The 22,036-nt window shown below is 43.0% G+C and overlaps 1 protein-coding gene across 1 annotated transcript in view; it reads left to right on the top strand.

Annotated features, from left to right (window-relative positions):
- The window catches only part of FERMT1 (FERM domain containing kindlin 1), a 37,006-nt gene that overhangs the window by 4,678 nt on the left and 10,292 nt on the right, over window positions 1-22,036 (top strand). The window contains exons 3-9 of the mRNA XM_080683648.1: window positions 1,036-1,269; window positions 5,001-5,147; window positions 6,831-7,044; window positions 9,262-9,364; window positions 11,748-11,855; window positions 12,267-12,398; window positions 14,188-14,237. Of these exons, the coding sequence (XP_080539774.1) occupies window positions 1,036-1,269; window positions 5,001-5,147; window positions 6,831-7,044; window positions 9,262-9,364; window positions 11,748-11,855; window positions 12,267-12,398; window positions 14,188-14,237 (988 nt within the window). The remainder of the gene's footprint in view (window positions 1-1,035; window positions 1,270-5,000; window positions 5,148-6,830; window positions 7,045-9,261; window positions 9,365-11,747; window positions 11,856-12,266; window positions 12,399-14,187; window positions 14,238-22,036) is intronic.

The following is a 22,036-nucleotide window of genomic DNA, read 5'->3' as shown; positions in this document are numbered from 1 at the left end:
CACCATTTGCTACTCTCTCTTCTTACACAGAGAAAGAGAAATCTTCAGGGTCAGAGTTTCACATCAGAAGTCAACACGATCAACCTAGAATTTAATAATGTTCTGTTTGCTTTGTATTTATTTTTATCTTCTAAGGCCAAGGATGTGGGCTCTTCATTGATACTAGAGAAAGAAAGTTCAGTGAATTTTCAAAGTCATGTAACCACCCCCCAGGTCAAGAAATAGAACATTACTTGTTCCCCCACCCCAGTCCCGTACCTGACACCTCCTTGTCACTGCTCCGCCAAAGGTAGCCACTAAGTTAAAAAGAGAGAGGGAAAGAGAAAGAAATCATTTTTTTTAGAAAGTAAATAACAACACTGGTGGCTCTTCATTTAGCAAAATAAAAGATTGGCTATTGACTCAAACATTGATGAAGGGAAATGATTCAACTTTGATGAATCATTGAAGAAGGGGGCAGTTTCCATGTTGATGCTAACACTCAGAAAATATTCGGCTCTGATTTCAGTGTAGACATTTTGGATACTGGGAATATGATGGTTCTGATAAAAGATCTGGGCATTACCAAGAAGAGTGATGTGTCAGCTTTATAGAACTTCCATGTGGGCTCTGTGGATATTCCCTTGTGGCGAGGGGGTCGGGAGGAGGGTGGAGGGGAGGGTGGGGAGGGCCACGGATACATTTCTAGTGGAGACATTATCTTGGTTAAATAAAGCAGAGCACTCCTGGCCTTCCCAGGAAGGACCATGGCACTGGGAGATTGAAGGGAGAGAACTTCAGCATTTCAATATGAACAGAATTTGTGTATTTCTGTTCCTTCCACAGTATTTAAGTATCCAGTGATGGTAAGATTCAGTCCGTTTTCTACCTGTCCCGCCTTGGACTCTTCGAAGAGAAGCCAAAAATTGTTGAGCCTTGGGCTATACCAGGAGATGGGGCGCTGAAGAGCGGCCCTTTGTTTCCATTTTTGCACACGATGGAATTGACTGGATGCCCTCCCTCTTGTTTACTTCACTGCGTTGTCTATTTCTGCAGACATAGCCCAAGACTGGTCAGACTTTGCCCTTTGGTGGGAACAAAAGCGTTGCTGGCTCCTGAAAACGCACTGGACCCTGGACAAATGTGGAGTCCAGGCAGATGCAAAGCTTGTCTTCACCCCTCAGCATAAAATGCTTCGTCTCCGCCTGCCAAACGTGAAGACGGTGAGGTTGCGAGTCAGCTTCTCGGCTGTGGTGTTTAAAGCTGTCAGTGATATCTGCAAAGCTCTGAGTGAGTACCCCGGAGGGGCCCCTGTGCCCTTTGGACTTTTGGCAAAGGAGAGCAAGAAAATGCTGTGTGCTCCCTGCCTGCCTCGAGTGGCTGGCTTTCCAGAGTACTGCCCTCCTTAGGAAGCACACTTTTCAAACCCAATTCTGAGGACTTGAGCCATTGAAGTGGAGTTAATCCAACCGGGACATTATTGAGATACTTCAGATTCATTTCCACAAAGCTTAAAACTGCTTCAAAAGAGATTTATACTCAGAAGAAACAAACCCATTACAATCCCCCAAATTCATTTCTCTTAGCCATAGTAAATCATCATTATATTTAAGACAAACAAAAAAGAGTTCCATTAAATCATTATCACCTAGGAGCCAATGCATCTTTATTAGTTTTGAGAGGGTGGTGGAGTAATGTCTTCATTGCTTCTCTAACACTTGGCTCCAATAGCCCTATCCACAAAAATCCTACGCAGAAAAGTACACTTAATTATGGATTGAAACAAATTGATACCATCCCGTAAGTTTAACAATCATTAAGGACAGCATCACCCAAACCCTTTCTTTTTTTGTGGGACTTCCTTAGTGGGAGCAAACCCTGCCTTGTGAGGGTATTCTTATTTTATACTAGAGGCCCTGTGCACGGATTCATGCACCATTGGGGTCCCTCAGCCTGGCCTGCGCCCTCTCACAATCCGGGACCCCTCTGGTTTCAGCCGATCTGGCAGTCCAACATCCCACAAGGGATGTAGTAGTGAGCGAAGTGGCAAGCGGCCAGGGAGGAGCTTGAGCTGGCCCGGCGCCACACCACTCCCGCTCATCCTGGCCCCACTGTGCCTGCTGCCATTGCTATGGAAGCAGGAGAGGCTTGCGCCACCACAACTGTGCTCACCAGTTGTGAGCCTGGCATCTGGCACCCATCAGCTGAATGGTGCTCCCACTGTGGGAGCACACTGACCACCAGGGGGCAGCTCCTTCATTGAGTGTCTGCCCCCGGGGGGGTCAGTGTGCATCATAGTGACTGGTCAAGTGGTCGACTGGTCAAGTGGTTAACTGGTCGCTTAGGGTTTTATAAACAGATTTTTTTTTGAAAATGTATAGGTAAATTCTTTGGTCCCAAGGCTAAGATTCAGCATTTTAACACAGTCTATACCAGCCATGGGCAAACTACGGCCCGCGGGCCGGATCCGGCTGTTCTATCTGGTTCTCTTGCTCTCCCCTCCGCTCCTTTACTTTGAATTTATATTAGTTCACACAAACACTCCATCCATGCTTTTGTTCCGGCCCTCCGGTCCAGTTTAAGAACCCATTGTGGCCCTCGAGTCAAAAAGTTTGCCCACCCCTGGTCTATACAATGTATACACGAGTGATCTGTCTTCCCCATGAAGCTATTAACTGCTCATTCATTCCTTCAACAAACATGTATTAATTAGGCAAGCATTGTGGTGAATGCTAAGGATATGTTAGTCATAAAAAGTAGCCCCAAATCTCTTCCCTCCTGAAACTTACATTCCAGCGTACAGAGACAGAAAATAAATAATAAATGTAAAAACTAAGATATTAAAAGGAGATAGTAGGGGAAAAGTAAAAAGTATAATAGTATATATAGGCTTGGGAATGCCAGTATTGGGCATTGGAGGCTGGTATGGTATTTAACAGGGTGAAGAGAGAAACCTTTTTTTTTCAGCACGCCCAGCACAATGCCTGCACACATTAGCTGTTTAATAACGTGAGTGACAAGTGAACGGAACCTCCCATTATGAAATATAAGTTCCATAATGTCCCTGCTGCATGGTGAGCAAGTGGCAAACACCAGGCACCTTGTTTTCAGTAACATTCTAATGAGGATTTGAAAACCATTTCCTTTTTGTGGGACTTAATAAATGATTAAGTTACACCAAATTTCACAGTAGACTGGAAGCACACATCATACCTGGAACCAAACACTTGAGGTTTTGAAGTAAATAGAAGCAGTCAGATGTTCTTCTCTTTTTTTTTTTTTTTAAATATATTTTATTGATTTTTTTACAGAGAGGAAGAGAGAGGGATAGAGAGTTAGAAACATCGATGAGAGAGAGACATCAATCAGCTGCCTCCTGCACGCCCCCTACTGGAGATGTGCCCGCAACCCAGGTACATGCCCTTCACCGGAATCAAACCTGGGACCCTTCAGTCCGCAGGCCGACGCTCTATCCACTGAGCCAAACCGGTTAGGGCCAGATGTTCTTCTCTTTTCCAGATTATATATCTTCCTGGTAGTTCTAAAAGGCCCAACTGGCATTTCTACTAATCTCTTTCTATCTGATCAATATAAGGCAGATCAAATTCACCAAAATGATGGGTTTTCCCTCAAGGAAAAGGAAAGGCAAATAATTAGGCTTGGAGATAGGGTTTTGTTGTGGTTTTGTTTGTTTTGATTTGGTGTTTTGTTTCTAATGTTTACCACTGGTCATCTTGATTCATCTCTAGATTTTGTGTATAAATTATGCATTTGAAGTGGTCACAGGTGCATGCTGCAACCTGATGATCAGACATCCTTGGTTACTGGGGAGAGAATCGAGCTGAACTACCAGCCTCAGTCTCAGCACGGAGCAGTGTTTGAGCTGAGAAGTGGGAGGAATCAGTTCATTCACCTCCGGGAGGCTGCCCAGAGACTAACATCCACATTCGCTGGCTTTTCCGTGGGATCATAGCAGCTCATTGCAGTTAATGGCAATGATAAATGTATTTCATTAATGGAGGAAAATGGGGATAATCTTCTTAGTTTCAGTTCTCCAGAAGCAGACCCTGAGATAAGGATTCCAGTGCAAATATCTATTTATTGGCAGGGGGGCGGGGGGGCGCCGGGAAACACTGATTACAAATGGGGACGTGAGACTGGGCAGAGAAGGCCACCAATAAGAGATTGTCACAGCAGAGACATGCCTCAGAGCCATCCCACCCAAGGGCCAAGGGAGCTGGGTGTTAATACGCCACTCATTTGTCACTGGGGCTGCTCTTGGAGAGCATTCATTCTCTGAACTCGTGTGGCCGGTTGCGCTGTATCTGGGCAGTGTAGACTCCGGTGTTCAGAGCAAGCCCATGGGCAGACAGACACATGTCCTAGCTGCCATTGGTAGTCAAGTCAGAGTGCACTGAAACGGTGAGGCCAAGAAGAGGTGGGCAGGTGCCAAGGATGTCTGCCACCGGGATGAGAGTAGCAGCTGGGCAACATGTAAGAAAAGGGCTCTCTGGATCTGTGGTCCGTGAAGAAAAAAGGTGGGGCCCTTGGCTGTGGTTTAAAAAACTGAATAAAAAAGATAAGGAGGGAGAGAGAGGGAGGGCAGAAGAGAGAAAGAAAGGGAGCAAAGAAGGAAGGGAGCAAAGAAAGGAGGGAGGGGAAATTGGTAGTAAGTAGGTGACATAAGAATAGCAAAACTCTGGCTGAGGTTGGGTGATGAGTCCATGGATGGGCCATTATACTATTCCCTTTGCTTTAGATACATTTGAAATATTTTCACAATAAATCAAAAAACAAAATAGAAATTTGACTAGACTGGATCTCCCTCCACTATTTGACCTCCCTACACCCTTATTGATGGGGTGGTGGGTCTCATTCCCCTTTGTTTCTTTAAAAAGGAGTGCAATCTAGTTCTATTACTTCTCTGGAATTACCTGAGAAATGGTTTCAAATGCCCAACAGGATTTTTTTTTTCTTTACTTTTCAGTTTTTCTTCTTTCTTTTTTATACTTATTTGTTAGATATTAGAAGACCAGAAGAACTTTCCTTGTTAAAGCCTTCTAGTGACTATTTTAAAAAGAAGAAGAAAAAAGACAAGAATAATAAGGAGCCCTTAATTGAAGACATTTTAAACCTGGAGAGTTCTCCAACAATTTCTGGGCCACCAGGTAAGAATTGTGACAGGTGCTTTGTTGTTTTAATTCATTCTTAAAGCCAAGAGTTTCTTAAATTTTTTTATTTTTTTAATCCTCACCCAAGATTATTTTTTTCATTGATTTTTAGACATAGTGGAAGGGATGGAGGAAAGAGGGAGGGGAAAAGGGAGAGAGAGAAAGAAACAGAGAGCGAGAGAGAAACATCGATGAGAGAGAGACACATTGATTGGTGGCCTCCCACTCATGCCCTGGGAATTGAACCTGAGACCCTTAGGTCCTCAGGCCAACTCTCTAACCACTTAGCAAACCAGCCAGGGCAAGAGTTACTTCAATTTTTACATCCCAGGAACTCTCCTCCCCTCTGCTCTGTCTTTCCTCTTGTCCCTCCCTTCTCCTTTCTCCCCCAAACAAAGAAGGGCTAAAATTCCAAGCGTCCTATGATGAAGAAAGGATATTCAATTAATTTTAGAGCTAACAGAATTTTTTTGACAAGATAGGCTTTATAGCTCATTATGTTATTTGCATGTATTATGTTTCTGATGAATTAGAAACCTTAGTAGAACTGGCTGTGAATTTGAGGGAGGAAACAGATTATTTGGATCACTCAAATATACTTCTGTTTTCCTGGTTCAATCTTCATGTGACTCTTATATGAATTCCATTTAAATTTTGCACTGGACATGTAACAGGAGAACAGGTAAAAATTCTAGAAAGGCTTCATTCTTTTCTTTTTATATCCTGTCTAATAAAGAGGGAATATGCCAATTGATCCTCAAGCCATTGCAAAGATGGCGGCACCCTCAGCCAATAAGGAGGGAATATGCTAATTGACTGTCACACCCTCAAAGATGGCGGTGCCTAGTCCCCTCAGCCCCCAGCTGCCCAGGCAGTGCCGGTCCAAGGTGCAGGCAAGCCTCAGATGTCAGCTGCCCAGCTGGCCAGGGCCACCGGAGGCTCAGGTAACCAGGGCCGACCGAGGCTTGCGCTGTCGGCAGTGGCAGCAGCAGAGGTGTAATGGGGCATCGCTTTCCCCCAATCACTGGGTGGCCTCCCGCCCCTGAGGGCTCCCGGACTGTGAGAGGGGGCAGGCCGGGCTGAGGGACCCCCCACTCCAGTGCATGAATTTTCATGCACCAGGCCTCTAGTAAAAATATAAAAAGCTAGCTTGTTTGCAATGTTTGAGGGTTTTCTTGCATAATATATTCCAGTGCAAAGAATAAAAGGAATTATTTGCACTTTTCATATGCAAAGTAAAGGCAGATGATATATAAACCATTAATTAGCTGGGTTCTTAAAATTGGCAAGTAGTGCTATTTCTTTAAAGAATTTGCCCAAAATATAGTCTGTACATACATCCTGTGAGATCTCTGGTTCTCTAATAGTGTGAAAACTCACAGCTAAAGCAGAGGAATTTTGAATTGTTGAGAAGGACATAGTCTCCCACACTTGTGTGGGTTGATTGTGGAAGCTTTTACAGCCTGTCATTTCCCAAGTTTTCAGTAGCTAACCATTCAGGCAAGCGCTTTACCTGAGTATAACTCCTCCCCCATCAGTCATGACTCCTCTGATTATTTTAAATGTTACAACTATTTAAATTCAAAATCCATTTTAGTGTCAACAATCTGTACTTATTTTTCCAGAGATTTCTGCTCCTTGAATCTCATATCCTAGTGTGTGTTCCCCTTTGCCTTACAGTAAGTCCCGGCTTGTACAGTAAAACCATGACTCCCACGTATGACCCCGTCAACGGAACGCCGGTGTCATCCACCATGACATGGTTCAGTGACAGTCCTTTGACCGAACAAAACTGCAATATCCTCGCATTCAGCCAACCCCCACAGTCACCGGAGGCGCTAGCTGATATGTACCAGTCTCGGTCACTGGTCGATAAAACCAAGCTTAACGCAGGGTAAGGATGTGGCTCAGTGTTGCTTCTCTGTGAACTGATACTGGTGTAGTAAGAGAGATGCCACAGAGATGGGGAGAGGTTTATTTTTTAAATTAGAGTGCCTGGGGATTGCACACTGTCAGCAAAAGTCAGGACTGATTGTAGCAACAAAAAGGAAAAAATAAGGCCTTTGGTCATTTCAATACATATAAAGTGTGACATCCCTTATGTGTTTGGGTAACCCAATGGTTTACCATATGTGAATATGAATTCTTTCCCCCTAAGGTGTGCAAAGTGTATTTTATGGGAGGTCAAGCAGTTCATAAGTGGGTTGGAACCCATGGGTCACGGGGAGACCCAAGGCGGCCCACCTGCCCACACTGTCTTGTAGAATGCCGCTTCTCTCTTCAGGCGTTCTAGAGCAAGTCCTTCAGCTTTGCTTCAAGTGGGCTCCGAAGACACACTCAAACTATTTCTCAGACCACTGGTTCTTTTCACTCCCCATTGTTCACCAAATAAAGTCAGCTTTGTGGGCAGCATTCCACTGCCTGTGATATCTGGCCCAGCACTGTCTTCCTGTCCTACTGTGTACCTCGCCCCCATGGTGCACCCCAGGACTCTCCTCCTCTCCTTCTGCTCTCCAGTCAGCTCCCGCTCATCCTTTAAGGCCCAGTCACACACTCTCTCCTTTGTAGATGTCACCATTCAAGATTGGTCACTTCTCTGTATCTGTCTGTTCTCATACTTTGCTTGCCCAGTGTCACTCTCTTCCTTTATTATGAGGCTTGGTCTCTCCCACTGGACCAAGTCCTTTGGGATGGAGATTGCATCTTGGGGGCTAATTTAATAGAAGTTCAAGCCATTTTCATTCAGTGTTACTGGATGGCATTCATGCCCACCTGGTTTTGTGGTTACTGTTTAATCTCCATCCCTCCACCTCTCACCATTACCCAGTGTGTGTGTGTGTGTGTGTGTTTTCAACCTTAGGACTAAACTATCCAGTATAGGAGCCCCTAGCCACATGTGGATATTTACATCTAAATTTGAATTTAATTAAAATTGAAATGTGGCACTAGCCACATGTAAATCTTCAGTAGCCACATGTGGCTAGTGGCTACTCTATTGGACAGGGCCATACAGAATGTTGTAATTACAAAAAGTTCTAGACAATAAGATAGAGCCAGCTTTGGGTCGGACCACCTGGTGTAGAGGAGAGGCTGTGCAGGCAGTCACCTGGTGTAGGGGAGAGGCTGTGCGTGCAGTCACCTGGTGTAGAGGAGAGGCTGTGCAGACAGTCACCTGGTGTAGAGGAGAGGCTGTGCGTGCAGTCACCTGGTGTAGGGGAGAGGCTGTGCGTGCAGTCACCTGGTGTAGAGGAGAGGCTGTGCAGGCAGTCACCTGGTGTAGGGGAGAGGCTGTGCGTGCAGTCACTTGGTGTAGAGGAGAGGCTGTGCAGACAGTCACCTGGTGTAGAGGAGAGGCTGTGCGTGCAGTCACCTGGTGTAGGGGAGAGGCTGTGCGTGCAGTCACTTGGTGTAGAGGAGAGGCTGTGCAGGCAGTCACCTGGTGTAGGGGAGAGGCTGTGCGTGCAGTCACTTGGTGTAGAGGAGAGGCTGTGCAGACAGTCACCTGGTGTAGAGGAGAGGCTGTGCAGACAGTCACCTGGTGTAGAGGAGAGGCTGTGCGGGCAGTCACCTGATGTAGGGGAGAGACTGTGCGTGCAGTCACCTGGTGTAGGGGAGAGGCCGTGCGGGCAGTCAGCAAGTGCAGATTCTCATTCTGGCTCCACCACAAGGTACTGGACCTTAATTTAGCATATCACTGAATGTCACTGAGACTCTGTTTTATCATCTTTAAAACTGAGAAAATAAAAACTGCTCTGGCTTCTTCACTGGGTTACTTTAAAGTGTCAATGAGAAAAATTAATAAATAAATTATATATAAATATATATACACACACATACATAGCATTGGGAAAGCTGTAAGATAAAATATAGATATAAGCTAGTTTCAAGTCCTCTCCCTTACTGGTTTTTGGTCACATTACTTACTCGGATTTTGTTCAAGGAGATGTGTGTATGTATGTGTATATAATGTAAGTATATATAACATACATTACATGATGCACATATTACATATAACATTATATAACACAGATAACATGTAAACATATTATATAATGCTGTAACATATATGTATAAAACTGATCAACTTTTGTAACATCCTGCTGTTTTCTAGTTGGCTGGACTCCTCGCGTTCCCTCATGGAACAGGGCATCCAGGAGGATGAGCAGCTGCTGTTACGATTTAAATACTACACCTTCTTTGACTTGAATCCCAAAGTAAGATACTCTTTCTCTATTCTCTCTCTTTTTTAAAATATGAATCCATGGAAGTGTACAATTGAGTCATTTAGTCGTCAAAGTTAGGGTTAACGTGCGTAATCTTCTGTTTACCACTTCAGAGTTAGATCAGTAAATGCATTCTGCTCCCTGATTTGCATTTTTGGGTTCTAGCGAGCTTGGTCAGCTGCCGCGACTGTGTGGGAGTCTCTGGGGAACTTTGTGCCCAGCAGGTGCATGCTGCCCCTCTTCATTCACAGGAGTGAAGGAACAAGAAGAGAGCTGTTCAGGGAGCCAGAGTGCTTAGGGTTGGGGAAGGAGGCGTTGTCAGGGCCTAGGTTAAGAGCAGGTTCTCATGAGTAAACTAGGACCCGATAATGGTGCACAGCAGACGCCCCACGGTGGTGCTGAAAAGTCTTTGGCCATGAGAAAGAGGGGTCATCTATGTAAATAAAGACCCACTAGTGGCCAGGTCCCATGTGAGGTGTGTGTCTCCCACCTGAAGTTTACTGGACAACTGATTCCTCTCCCTGGCCCTGATTTGCCCTTCTGTGCAGTCGTGAGTCAGCAGATAAATGGCCAAAGGTAGAAAATGTACTCACTGCTTCTCTGAGTGCACAGGGCGATTCATCGTACTGTTCCTGTCCAGTTTGGTGTTTGGTGTTTATTTATTCATCCATTTATGGGCATTGGGGTTGTTCCTACCTTTTGGCTATTGTGAATAATGCTATGATGAGCACTGGTGTACAAGTATCTGTCTGAGTCCCTCTTTTCCTTTTCTTTTTTTTTTTTAAGTGACAGTGGCAAGATTTATTAGAGCAAAAAGCTATAGTACATCTTTTTCTTTTTTTTTTTTCACTATATACTTACAAGTGGAATTGCTGGATCATACTCTATGTTTAACGTTTTGAGGAACTACCAAACTGTTTCCCATAGAGGCTGCTTCATTTTATAGTCCCACCAGCAATGAATAAGGATTCCAATTTCTCCACACCCTCAGTAACATTTGTTATGATCTGTCTTTTGCCTTAGAGTAGTGGTCGGCAAACTGTGGCTCACGAGCCACATGCGGCTCGCAAGCCACAGTTTGCTGCTCTGTTGACTAATGAGTTTGCCAACCACTGACCTAGACTCTCGATACCAATAATTACAGGCTGTTGTTGTTCCTTGTGATTAAGCCCCTAGAGCCTAGTGAGTGTGAAGTGGTATCTCATTGTCTATCTGTAATTAATATTTTTTGGATGATGAGAGATTGTTTTCTTATTTTGGATTTTTATTTTCCAAATGGCACAGCATTGTTAACACTATAGTGTTGAATTATTTCTTCCCCTACTGCTATAAAATGCCATTTTTATTTTATATTAAACATATACATATATAGGTCTGTTTCTAGATACTATGTTATTGACATTTTGTCTATCACTATACAAATACCACACCATTTTAGTTGCTGCAGCTTTATAATATGTTTTAATGTCTGGGAGGACAGGTGTCTTCCCAATATTGTTCTTTTTCAAAATATTCTTCATGATATTTGAACATTAGAGGCCCGATGCACGAAATTCGTGCAAGAGGCTCGGCCCTCACAGCCCCAGCTGCCTCGTGGCCCCTGTGGCACTGCGGCCCCGCCCACTGGTCATTTGGGAAGGTCGTTCCGCCATCCAGTCTAAGTAGCATATTAGCTCTTTATTATATAGGATTGTTTTTTCCAGCTTAACTTAAAAATTAGCTTGTATAGAGTTTTATTTTAAAATCCCTATCAGCCCTGGTGGTATGGCTAAGTTGGTTGGGTATCATCCCATCCTGTGCATGGTTCAATTTCTGGTCAGGGCACATGCCCAAGTTTTGGGCTTGACCCCAGAGAGGGATATGCAGGAGGCAGCCAATCAATGTTACACTCTGACATTGATATTTCTTTCTCTCCCTCTAGCTTCCTCTCTCTCTAAAAATCAATAAAATGAAATAAAATAAAAATCCCTATCAGATCTGATTAGGATTGCACTGAGTTTGCAGATCAGCGTGGGGAATCCCTTCTCCTTTTATTGGTTATCACATAAGCCAATTTTACTATCTGCTTTTCATACCAATAGGAATCTGATAAAAGGGAGGTGAAGTAATGGAATCTAAGATGGGTTAGTTGGGCCCCTTGAAGAAACTCTGGGAAATATTTTGAGACAGTTCTAAATTCAGAAGTAAAAAGAGCTGGGGCAGTGTGTCCCTTTTAGTTACCTGAACTAAAGTTTAGTGCATCTGTTTAGCAAGGAATGGCCTGTCATTCCAGAATCTTGTATTTTTTTCTCATTCATATTCATATTGTGGAATATGAATTTGTCCCCTACACCACCACCACCACCCACACACACATAACTATTTCTTCCTCTAGTACGATGCTGTCCGAATAAACCAGCTCTATGAACAAGCCAGGTGGGCCATTGTCTTAGAAGAAATTGACTGCACAGAGGAAGAAATGTTGATCTTTGCAGCACTGCAGGTATGGGAACTTCAGTACCTTCTCTCTGGAAGGAGTCAAAGCAAGTTTGTTTTGCTTAAGTTTCATTGTATTCATACTGGCTTTTTCTTGGAAGAAAGCACTAAAAATGAGGGCAGTGAATTAAAATTTTAAATGCTCCTTGTATACACATGTGTATAACTTATGTAAAGCATCCATCTTGCAGTTCTTATCTCCTCCCCAATACAAACTCAGCCAGTGATGCAGAAGAGCTGAGTGTAAACATGACCAACCCTAGATCTCAGAATGATTCAGATTAAAATGTCATTTTCTCTGCACGGGAGGGAGATCTTCATGGAGATGTTTGGTATTACAGGGGAGTTGTCTCCAAGAAAAGAACTGGCTAAAGCATTTATTGTGCTTATACCATTTCTAAAACCTGTTTCTTTGCAGTATCACATTAGCAAATTGTCGTCATCCGCTGAAATACAGGATTTCACAAGTGAGTCTGAGGTCGATGAAGTGGAAGCAGCACTTTCTAATTTGGAAGTGACCCTAGAAGGTGGAAAAGCCGACAACACTTTGGTATGGACTTTTCTGATAACTCCAAATTGTGGCTTTGTTCTGACTGACCAATGTAGGTGACATTTTGTTTTTTATCAGAAATAAGAGAATATTTTGTCTGAATTTGAGAAAAGAAAACATGCTGGTCATCTGACAATCTTAAATCTAGCCAGAACTGACCAGCTTTCCCAGGTCAGCTCTGTAAGGGACTATGCAGTGTTCTCATTACACTAATGACAATACTATTACATCACATGTCTTCTTTTGGAAGAGTTGGCCTGGTATGAGAGAAAGACTATTGAGGACTCCATTTCACTACATGGAATGTGGAATTGGTTCCTTAAGTCTAGAAAGAACCCTTCGTCTATTGTACAGGGTAGCTGTGGAAATAGAGAAAATGTCTTACAGGTAACAGAGCCTTGTTATCTATTTACCTTAGGGGTAGGGAACATTTTTTTTTTGCCAAGGGCCATTTGGATATTTATAACATTATTCTCAGGCCATACAAAATTATTAACTTAAAAATTAGCCTGCTATATTTGGTCAAACATTTAATTAATTCACCCCTAATGCCTTGGCAGCATCAGACCAAGTGATTTCATGGGCCAGATGGTCCCCACCCCTGATTACCTTTCCACTGGGCAAGCCTGACAGAAGTGAGGGCCTTTTTCTGGAACACTATAAGAATTTCCTGAACTCTTTTGACTTTAGTAAAACATCTTTTGCTCCTTACCCATGAAATGTGGCCCAATGTCAGCTTTATCATTGGAATGCCCCTGCAGCTTGATGCATTTGTTGGGTGCCACACTTTTGTTTAACTTCTTTAATCATGGGAGTGGCTTAATCATATTGATTCGGAGAGGTGGATCCATTGTAATTAGATTTTTAAAAAGTAATTGATAAAAATGAGTCACTGTATTCTTATGTATTTAATATGTGTTCGCTTATGATTAAATTCCTTAAAATAGGGAATTGGTTCATGCAAAACTAAATACCTGAAATGAACTCAAAGCCAAGGTTCTGAGTCAGAGCCTCCTCACATGTATAGGAGACACCCGCCCCATGAAATTGGAGTTCTTTTTTGTCTACTTCCACCACTAAATACATACAACAGGAAAGTGTTCCTTCTTAGAATAGATGAAAGTTTCCCTCCTCCCGCCCTCAAGGTACTTTTTGTCAAGGCTTTCTGATGTCAAACAATAGGCTTTTCCGTTTGAAAACAAGCACCAATCTACAGCTGTAGAATGAACTTTGAACCAGGTACCTTTCGAGAGTTTAATCAGTAAACCAGGTGTATCTAGAGTTACTCACTCTGGTGCCCAAGTTGTAAAATACTTTTGTTTGTACGTAAAAGTAGTTGTTTCTAATTCAAATGTTTCACTTGAATGGTAGGCACAGGGCATGCTTGGTCAAATTTTTAATCTTTTTTTCTCATTTGTGTGATATGTGACATATACTAGTACAGAAAAATGAAAAACAAAAATGTACAGCCTACCAAATGAGTATTAAATTATCTCCCAAGTCACCACCAAACCAATAACCAGAACTTGGCCAGCCACCACAGAAGCCCCTGAATGTGCCCCATCCCACTCCCAGTCCTGCCCCACCCCATCCCCCCGCCCTAAGGCAACTACAGGATCTGCAGCTAGTGTGACTGAGGAACTGAGTTTGTCATTTTATATCATTGTAATTAATTCAAGCTTAAATGACTACACGTGGTGAGTGGCTACAGTGTTGGGCAGTGCAGGTATAAAGTATCAGCACCACGTGTCTAATCAATGCTTATGAAATACTATCTGTGTTTTCTTAGGAGGACATCACTGATATCCCTAAACTTGCAGATAATCTCAAATTATTTAGGTAAGTCATCCTTAAAGGGAAAAGGGATTACTCATAACAAAGCCTTATAGGTAAAGAGTCCAGGAGTTTAAATTGAAGATCCATTAAGCAGATTCATGGTTGAAAGATAAGAGCGTGAGCTTTGGCATCAGACAGACACTGGGCCAATACTAGCTCCACAGCACATGCTACCTGGGTGACCTTAGGAGCTGTCCTTTTGTCTCTGAGCCTCAGTTTCCTGATCTATAAAATGAGGATATACCTCCTCCTGAGTTTGTTGAAAAGATTAAATAACACATATGAAGCATTGAGCATGGGGCCTGGCTCATAGTACATGGTGGTGTAAACATGGCCAGGGTCAGGCAGAACGAACACGTATGTCAGACTGGAGTTTCTGTGACCGTCCACCTGGGAGGCTCGACTCTGACACCATTTCCCAGTTCTTTCATAGTTTGAAAATCACTTGTCACTAGAACTTGGATCTTGGGCTTATAGAGGGGTAACCTTAGTTATCTACCTATTTCTAATTAACCCACCCAGTCATCTCATGTCAATCAGAAACTGTTAAAAAGGCAAAGAAGTCTTTATTTCATGGGGAAAAAAGGACTGCCATATTTGTGATGGTGCCAAGGTGTGTTAGGATGAAAGGGATAAGGTCCCTTTGAAGTTCTATCAGTTACTGTGTCACTTTATGGTTTGTTGACTTTTAACAAACCAATACTTCACTGGGTCATTGGCTTGAAAGGAAACCAGTTGCTTTTGGTAATACAGAATGCAAAGAAAGACTTAGAAAGAATTAAAATGAATCAGGTATAAATGTTTGTCCCTGAGTTTCTACAGCAAGCATGTCAAACTCAAAGGCTAACATGGGTCAAATAAACAAGGTTTAAGTTTATGTGGGCCGCAGAAAAACAAAAGCTTCAATTTTCATAGAAACGTAGCTTTATTTTGATAGAGACATGCTGAATACAATGGGCTGAAATAAATCAGTAATCATTAACGCAAAATAATAGAACATTTTAATAAAAATTAATTTTTTTTCTTGAACATTAACTTACCAGACACTGAATAACTGCACAAATTAATAAGCGTAATGCAAGTAAACCTATTTTTCTTTTTCTCCAAAAGCAAAATATTTCCTGTTGCGCACACCAAACAAGTCAGTACAAGACTAATGACGTGGCAATTGGCTGCTAAAATATTCGCTGCAAGTGTTAGTGGAGGGAAATGATGCACCTGCGTGTCAGGCGCGTAAGGGAAATAAATACAAGACAGTTATAGTAATCAGTCATTAGCAAGTGTTGTAGTTCGTTATTAATAATTATGTATAACAGGATGTTGTAAAAATTAAGTCACAAAATTTTTATTAAAATGTTTCTTACATACCGTTACATTGGCTAGGCCGCAAAAATATTCATTGTGGGCCACATGCAGCCCGCGGGCTGTGAGTTCAACATGCTTGTTCTACAGGTTTGTTTTCTTTTTAAAATGTGATCTTAGGATGTGGTCTCAAACAAAAGGGTCGTTAATAGTTGCAACCATACATATTGTGACAGACAGAGCTACAGCCTAATATGCTAAGTGTCCGGTCGTCCGGTCGTTCGTTCAACCAATCAAAGCGTAATCCTATATAATAAAAGCCCAGCAACGGAAGGACCAGAACGACTGCTTGGCCAGTCACTGTGATGCACGCTGACCACCAGGAGCTGCCCCTTGGTGGTCAGTGCACTCCCACAGTGGGAGCACCGCTCGGCTGACCGGGATGAGCCGGCGCTCCCACAGCGGGCCAATCCCCACAGGCCACACCCCCCACCAGTGCACGAATCCCATGCACTGGGCCTCTAATCTATATATATAAAAAGCCAGTGACCGTAACGCCATAATGACCGGAACAACCGGTCGCTATGATGCCCACTGTGGCCAGTAAACCAGCCCAATCAGGAGGTGGGGCCGGCCAGCCAACCCCTCCTGTGGTCCCTCCCACTGACCAGCCTGCCCCTGATCAGACTTTCCCACCCCAATCAAGGGCGGGGCCAGCCAGCCAAACACCCTTTCACCCGACAGGCCCCACCCCTGATCGCTCACCCCACCCCAATAGGGGACAGGGCTGGCCAACCAACCTGCTGCAGCCCCTCCCAACCCTATCCCAGATCAGCCACCCCAACCCGATCAGGGGCAGGACCGGCCCACCAACCACCCATGGCCCCTCCCCGAGGCTGCTGGCCCCAATCAGCACCCTCCACCCCATTCAGGGGCAGGGCCGGCCGGCCCACTGCCCACATCCCCTCCCCATGGCAGACCCCACCCCCAATCGCCCCCAACCCCAATTGGGGGCAGGGCCTACCAGCCAATCGCCCACGGCCCCTCCCCCCAGCCAGCCCAGCCCTGATCGGGGCGGGCCAGTTGGCCAACCTCCCACCATCTCCTCCTCCCAACAGACCCAGCTGGACCCCACCCATGCACAAATTCGTGCACTGGGCTGCTAGTATACTAATAATATGCTAAGGCTGCTCAACCCTCGCTATGATGTGCACTGACCACCAGGGGGCAGATGCTCTGACCAGTAGGTTAGCTTGCTGCTGGAGTCCAGCCGATAGGTACTGAGAAAGATGGGCCAGATACGCCCTGGAGCCCTCCCGCAACCCCTCCCCAGCTGGCCAAACTCCTGCGTCCCTCTCCGGCCCTGATTGTGCACCAGTGGGTCCGTTGGCCTGGCCTGCACCCTCTCACAATCAAGGACCCCTTGGGGGATGTTGGAGAGCTAGTTTCAGCCCAATCCCACAGGCCAGGCCGAGAGACCCCACTGGTGCACGAATTCGTGCACTGGGCCTCTAGTTATTAATAATTGTTCTACAAAGAAAGTAGGTTGCCCTGTTCTCTGTATAGAGCAATTCCAGTTTTTTATAAACCAATGATGATGATTTCCTCCCCACAGATTTTTTTTTTAATGTATTTTTCTTGATTTCAGAGAGGAAGGGAGAGGAAGAGATAGAAACATCAGTGATGAGAGAGGATCATTGATTGGCTGCCTCTTGCACGCCCCACATTGGGGATTGAGCCCACAACCCAGGCATATGCCCTGACTGGAAATTGAACCATGACCTCCCAGTTCATAGGTCAATGTTCAACCACTGAGCCATGCCGGCAAGGCCTCCCTGTAGATGTTTTAGATGAAGGAGAAGACATCCTGGAGTAAAGCCCCACATCCACATCACTTTAATGGATTGATATGTTCAGACTCACAAAATCATTCTCACGTTTGGCCAGTGGGCACTTTATCTATCAAAGGTCTCAAGACACTGAATTTAATATATAATATAGTTCACGGAAGAAAGAAGTGAAGGAGGAAGGGAAGAGAGAGGAAGCAAAGAAAAAGGGAGAAGAGAAGGGAGAAAGGAGAATGGAGTTCTGTTCCCAGTGTGTGTGTGACCTTGAATAGGCCCTTCATTTCCCTGGGCCTCCTTTCCTTATCAGTAGAAAAGCATTGAACTAACCCTTTGATTGTTTGGTGTGTTTATTAACAGTGAAGTTTGTTGTTGTTTTTTCCTAAACAAATTCAATTGAACTCACTATGTAAATAGTGGACTTCAAATTCCAGCAGCCTGGTATTTGACCTAATGCAAATCCCAATGTTACCATACATACATATGAATGCTGGATAAAATAAAATAAAAGAATTCTAAGTTAAAAAATTGATCTTAAAGGGAGACCAAAAAACCCCAACTCCAGGAAATAAAGAGGGATCCTAGGTCTCAATGGAGCCTCAGCTGCACAGAGGGAGTTGGTCCATGGACATTAATTCTCTTGTGGCCTCGTGCAGGGATCAAAGATGAGGCTTTAAGGTGGGGTGTGCTTCATGTGAGGCAGGGAGCCAGGACTGAAGTTCCTGCCTAAGGGTAGAAACTTGCAAGGGCTTCCTTCTCTGCTTAACAGGGAGTACCCATCAACCAAAGGAAGCAGTGAGGAAGTTCATTCTAGCATGGGGTGCTGTGTGGGGTTATGAAGTCTCTCTCAAGAAATCAGAGCCAAGGTCTGTGCCACACACTGATATAGATCTAAATTTAAATGTCTTATATGATAAGAGAACCCTGAAAAAATTAAATAGAAACTGGATCAGGACCACAAAAATATATGAACCCTAGCAAATGTAATTTTAAAAACCTTGTAGGGAAATATCCACAATCTGGCATGCATGGGCCTTCTACAGAAAACAATAACTCCCTTTAAAAAAAAAAAAAACTTCCAATAAAAATTACTAACCATTTGAATCAATAAACCACCATAAAGGAAAAACAGCAGACCCAGCCAACAACAGGATTAGCAGTTTCAATAATTTTAAGTAATGGAACAATCTGAAGGAACCATAAAATGAGTATGTTGAGAACCATTAAGTAAATTAAAAGATAAAAATTATAATGAAGGAGAACAGCAATATTGAAATGGAACCAAATAGAAATTCTAGAAATGAAAAAAACATACTCACAGAGATTTAAAATTGAATAGGTGCATTAACCCTCAAGTCTAAAAACACAGCTGAAGAGAGAACTAAAGTCAAGTAGAAATGGGAAGCATGATGTAAATAGAATGAGAAGAATCAGCTGGGAGTTCCAGAAGAAGATATGGGGAGAAGCAAGCACTTAAAAGAGAGTGCTTGAAAATTTTATATAATTATTGAAGACAAAAATCCTTAAATTCAAGAATCGCAGACCCCAATAAAATAAACCAGTGTGAAAGTCTTTTAAATCAGATGGCGAAGACAGATTTTCTACAAAGAAAAGCAGGTGGGCAGCAGACCTCTCGTGGCTGGGAGATATCCTGAAAGTGCCAAGAGAAAATAACAGTCAATCTGGAATTTTCTGCCCAACCAATTTTTCAAGATTATACTTTTTGAAAACCCCTAAGTATAAACCAGACAAGATACAATCCTACTAGTAAGTTACATATTTAATAAAAAACAATGATGCCCTGGTTGGGTGGCTCAGTTGGTTAGAGCATCGTCCCATACACCACAGGTTTAGGATTCGATTCCCAGTCAGGGCACATGCCTGGGTTGTGAGCTCGATCCCCAATGGGGAGCATGCAGGAGGCAGCTGATCAATGATTCTCTCTCATCATTGGTGTTTCTATCTCTCTCTTCCTGTCCCTTCTTCTCTGAAATCAATAAAAATGTATATTTTTAAAAACCAGTTTATTCTGATATTATTTTATTATTATTGTATTATTTATTTGTATTACAACTGTAAACCTGATTTTGCCCATACCTTTATATAAATATCACAAATACACAATTGTAAATATGTTAAGGCAGCAATTCTCAACCAGTGTGCCACAGACTTTTTAAAGTATAGCCCACTGAGCAATGTTTTCTGGCCCTCAAAGATATCACTGTTAGAGATCTTCCCCCAAAATACAGTCTATATAGGTTTGCTGTAGATTTTAGTGCTTTCCATGGCTCACTGGGAATTCTCTGGTGGTTTCTCTTTTTTTTTTTTTTTTAAATAAATCTTTATTCAGATTATTACAATTGTTTCTCCTTTTTCCCCCACAGCTCCCCTCCACCCGGTTCCCACCCCACCTTCTGCCCTTACCTCCGCCCAAGGTCCTCATCCATGGGTGTATGATTTTTGGCCAGTCTCTTCCTGAATCCCCTCATACCCCTTTCCCCCTGAGAATTATCAGTCCACTCCCTTTCTATGCCCCTGATTCTATTATATTCACCAGATTATTCTGTTCCTCAGGTTTTTAATTCACTTGATTTTTAGGTTCACTTGCTGATAGATATGTATTTGTTGTTCATAATTTTTCTCTTTACTTTTTTCTTCTTCCTCTTCTTTAAGAATACCTTTCAGCATTTCATATAATACTGGTTTGGTGGTGATGAACTCCTTTATCTTTTTCTTATCTGTGAAGCTCTTTATCTGACCTTCAATGCTGAATGATAGCTTTGCTGGGTAGAGTAATCTTGGTTGTAGGTTCTTGCTATTCATCACTTTGAATATTTCTTGCCACTCCCGTCTGGCCTGCATAGTTTCTGTGGAGAAATCAGCTGACAATCGTATGGGTACTCCCTTGTAGGTAACTAACTGTTTTTCTCTTGCTGCTTTTATTATTCTCTCTTTGTCTTTTGCTCTTGGCATTTTAATTATGATGTGTCTTGGTGTGGTCCTCTTTGGATTCCTTTTGTTTGGGGTTCTGTGCGCTTCCTGGACTTGTAAGTCTATTTCTTTCACCAGGTGGGGGAAGTTTTCGGTCATTATTTCTTCAAATATGTTTTCAGTATCTTGCTCTCTCTCTTCTTCTGGCACCCCCATAATTCTGATGTTGGTACGCTTGAAGTTGTCCTAGAGTCTTCTTACACTATCTTCAACTTTTTGGATTTTTTTTACTTTTTGCTTTTTCGGTTGAGTGTTTTTTGCTTCTTTGTATTTCAATTTTTTGACTTGATTCTTGTGTTCCTTTAGTCTGTTGTTGGGTCTCTGTATAATATTTTTTATTTCAGTCAGTGTATGTTTAATTTCTAGTTGGTCCTTTTTCATATCTTCGAGGGTCTCGTTATATTTATCGGCCTTTTCTAGGATATTCTTGAAAAGCCTTATAACCGTGGTTTTGAATTCTATATCCAGTCGTTTGTTTTCCTCCATTTCTTTCGTTTGTGATCTGTTTCTTTGACACCGCATTTTCATTGCTTCCCTGAGTTGGTAGGGTAGCTTTGTGTGCTAGGTTTCCTATATGGCCCAGTGGGTCGGCCTCCCCAGTTAACCTGAGGTGGACACTCTTGGTGCACCCCTTTGTGGACTGTGTGTACAGCCTTGTTGTAGTTAAGTCTTTTTTTTTTTTTTTTCAAATTTTTATTAAGGTATTATATGTGTACATATCTTACCATTGCCCCCCCCCACCCCACTCCCATACATGCCTCACCCCCCAATGTTTTGCATCCGTTGGTTACTCTAATATACATGCATATAAGTCCTTCAGTTGATCTCTTATTTCCCCCACCTCTCCCTAACCTTACTGCTGTAATTTGACAGTCTGTTTGATGCTTTACTGCCTCTGTATCTATCTTTTTGTTCATCAGTTTATAAATGTTTTTCATTATCCCCAAATGAGTGAGATCATGTGGTATTTTTCTTTCATTGACTGGCTTATTTCACTTAGCATAATGTTCTCTAATTCCATCCAGGTGCCTACAAATGGTAGTAATTCCTTCTTTTTTATGGCAGCATAGTATTCTATTGTGTAGATGTACCATAGTTTTCTGATCCAGTCATCTGCTGACGGGCACTTAGGCTGTTTCCAAATCTTAGCTATGGTAAACTGTGCTGCTATGAACATAGGGGTGCATATATCCTTTCTGATTGGTGTTTCTGGTTTCTTAGGATATATTCCCAGGAGTGGGATTACTGGGTCAAATGGGAGTTCCATTTTCAGTTTTTTGAGGAAACTCCATACTGTTCTCCACAGTGGCTGCACCAGTCTGCATTCCCACCAGCAGTGCACGAGGGTTCCTTTTTCTCCGCATCCTCGCCAACACTTGTCGTTTGTTGATTTGTTGATGATAGCCATTCTGACAGGTGTGAGATGGTATCGCATTGTCGTTTTGATTTGCATCTCTCGGATAATTAGTGACTTTGAGCATGTTTTCATGTGTCTCTTGGCCTTCCTTCTGTCTTCTTTCGAAAAGATTCTATTTAGGTCTGTTGCCCATTTTTTTATTGGATCATTTATCTTCCTTTTATTAAGTTGTATAAGCTGCCTGTAGATGTTGGAGATTAAACCTTTATCAGTGATAACATTTGCAAATATGTTCTCCCATACAGTGG

The sequence above is a fragment of the Plecotus auritus genome (genome assembly GCF_963455305.1).
Source record: "Plecotus auritus genome assembly, chromosome: 8".
Taxonomy (NCBI): domain Eukaryota; kingdom Metazoa; phylum Chordata; class Mammalia; order Chiroptera; family Vespertilionidae; genus Plecotus; species Plecotus auritus.
The sequence above is the reverse complement of the archived record's forward strand: the minus strand, read 5'-3'. Positions and strand labels throughout refer to the sequence as shown.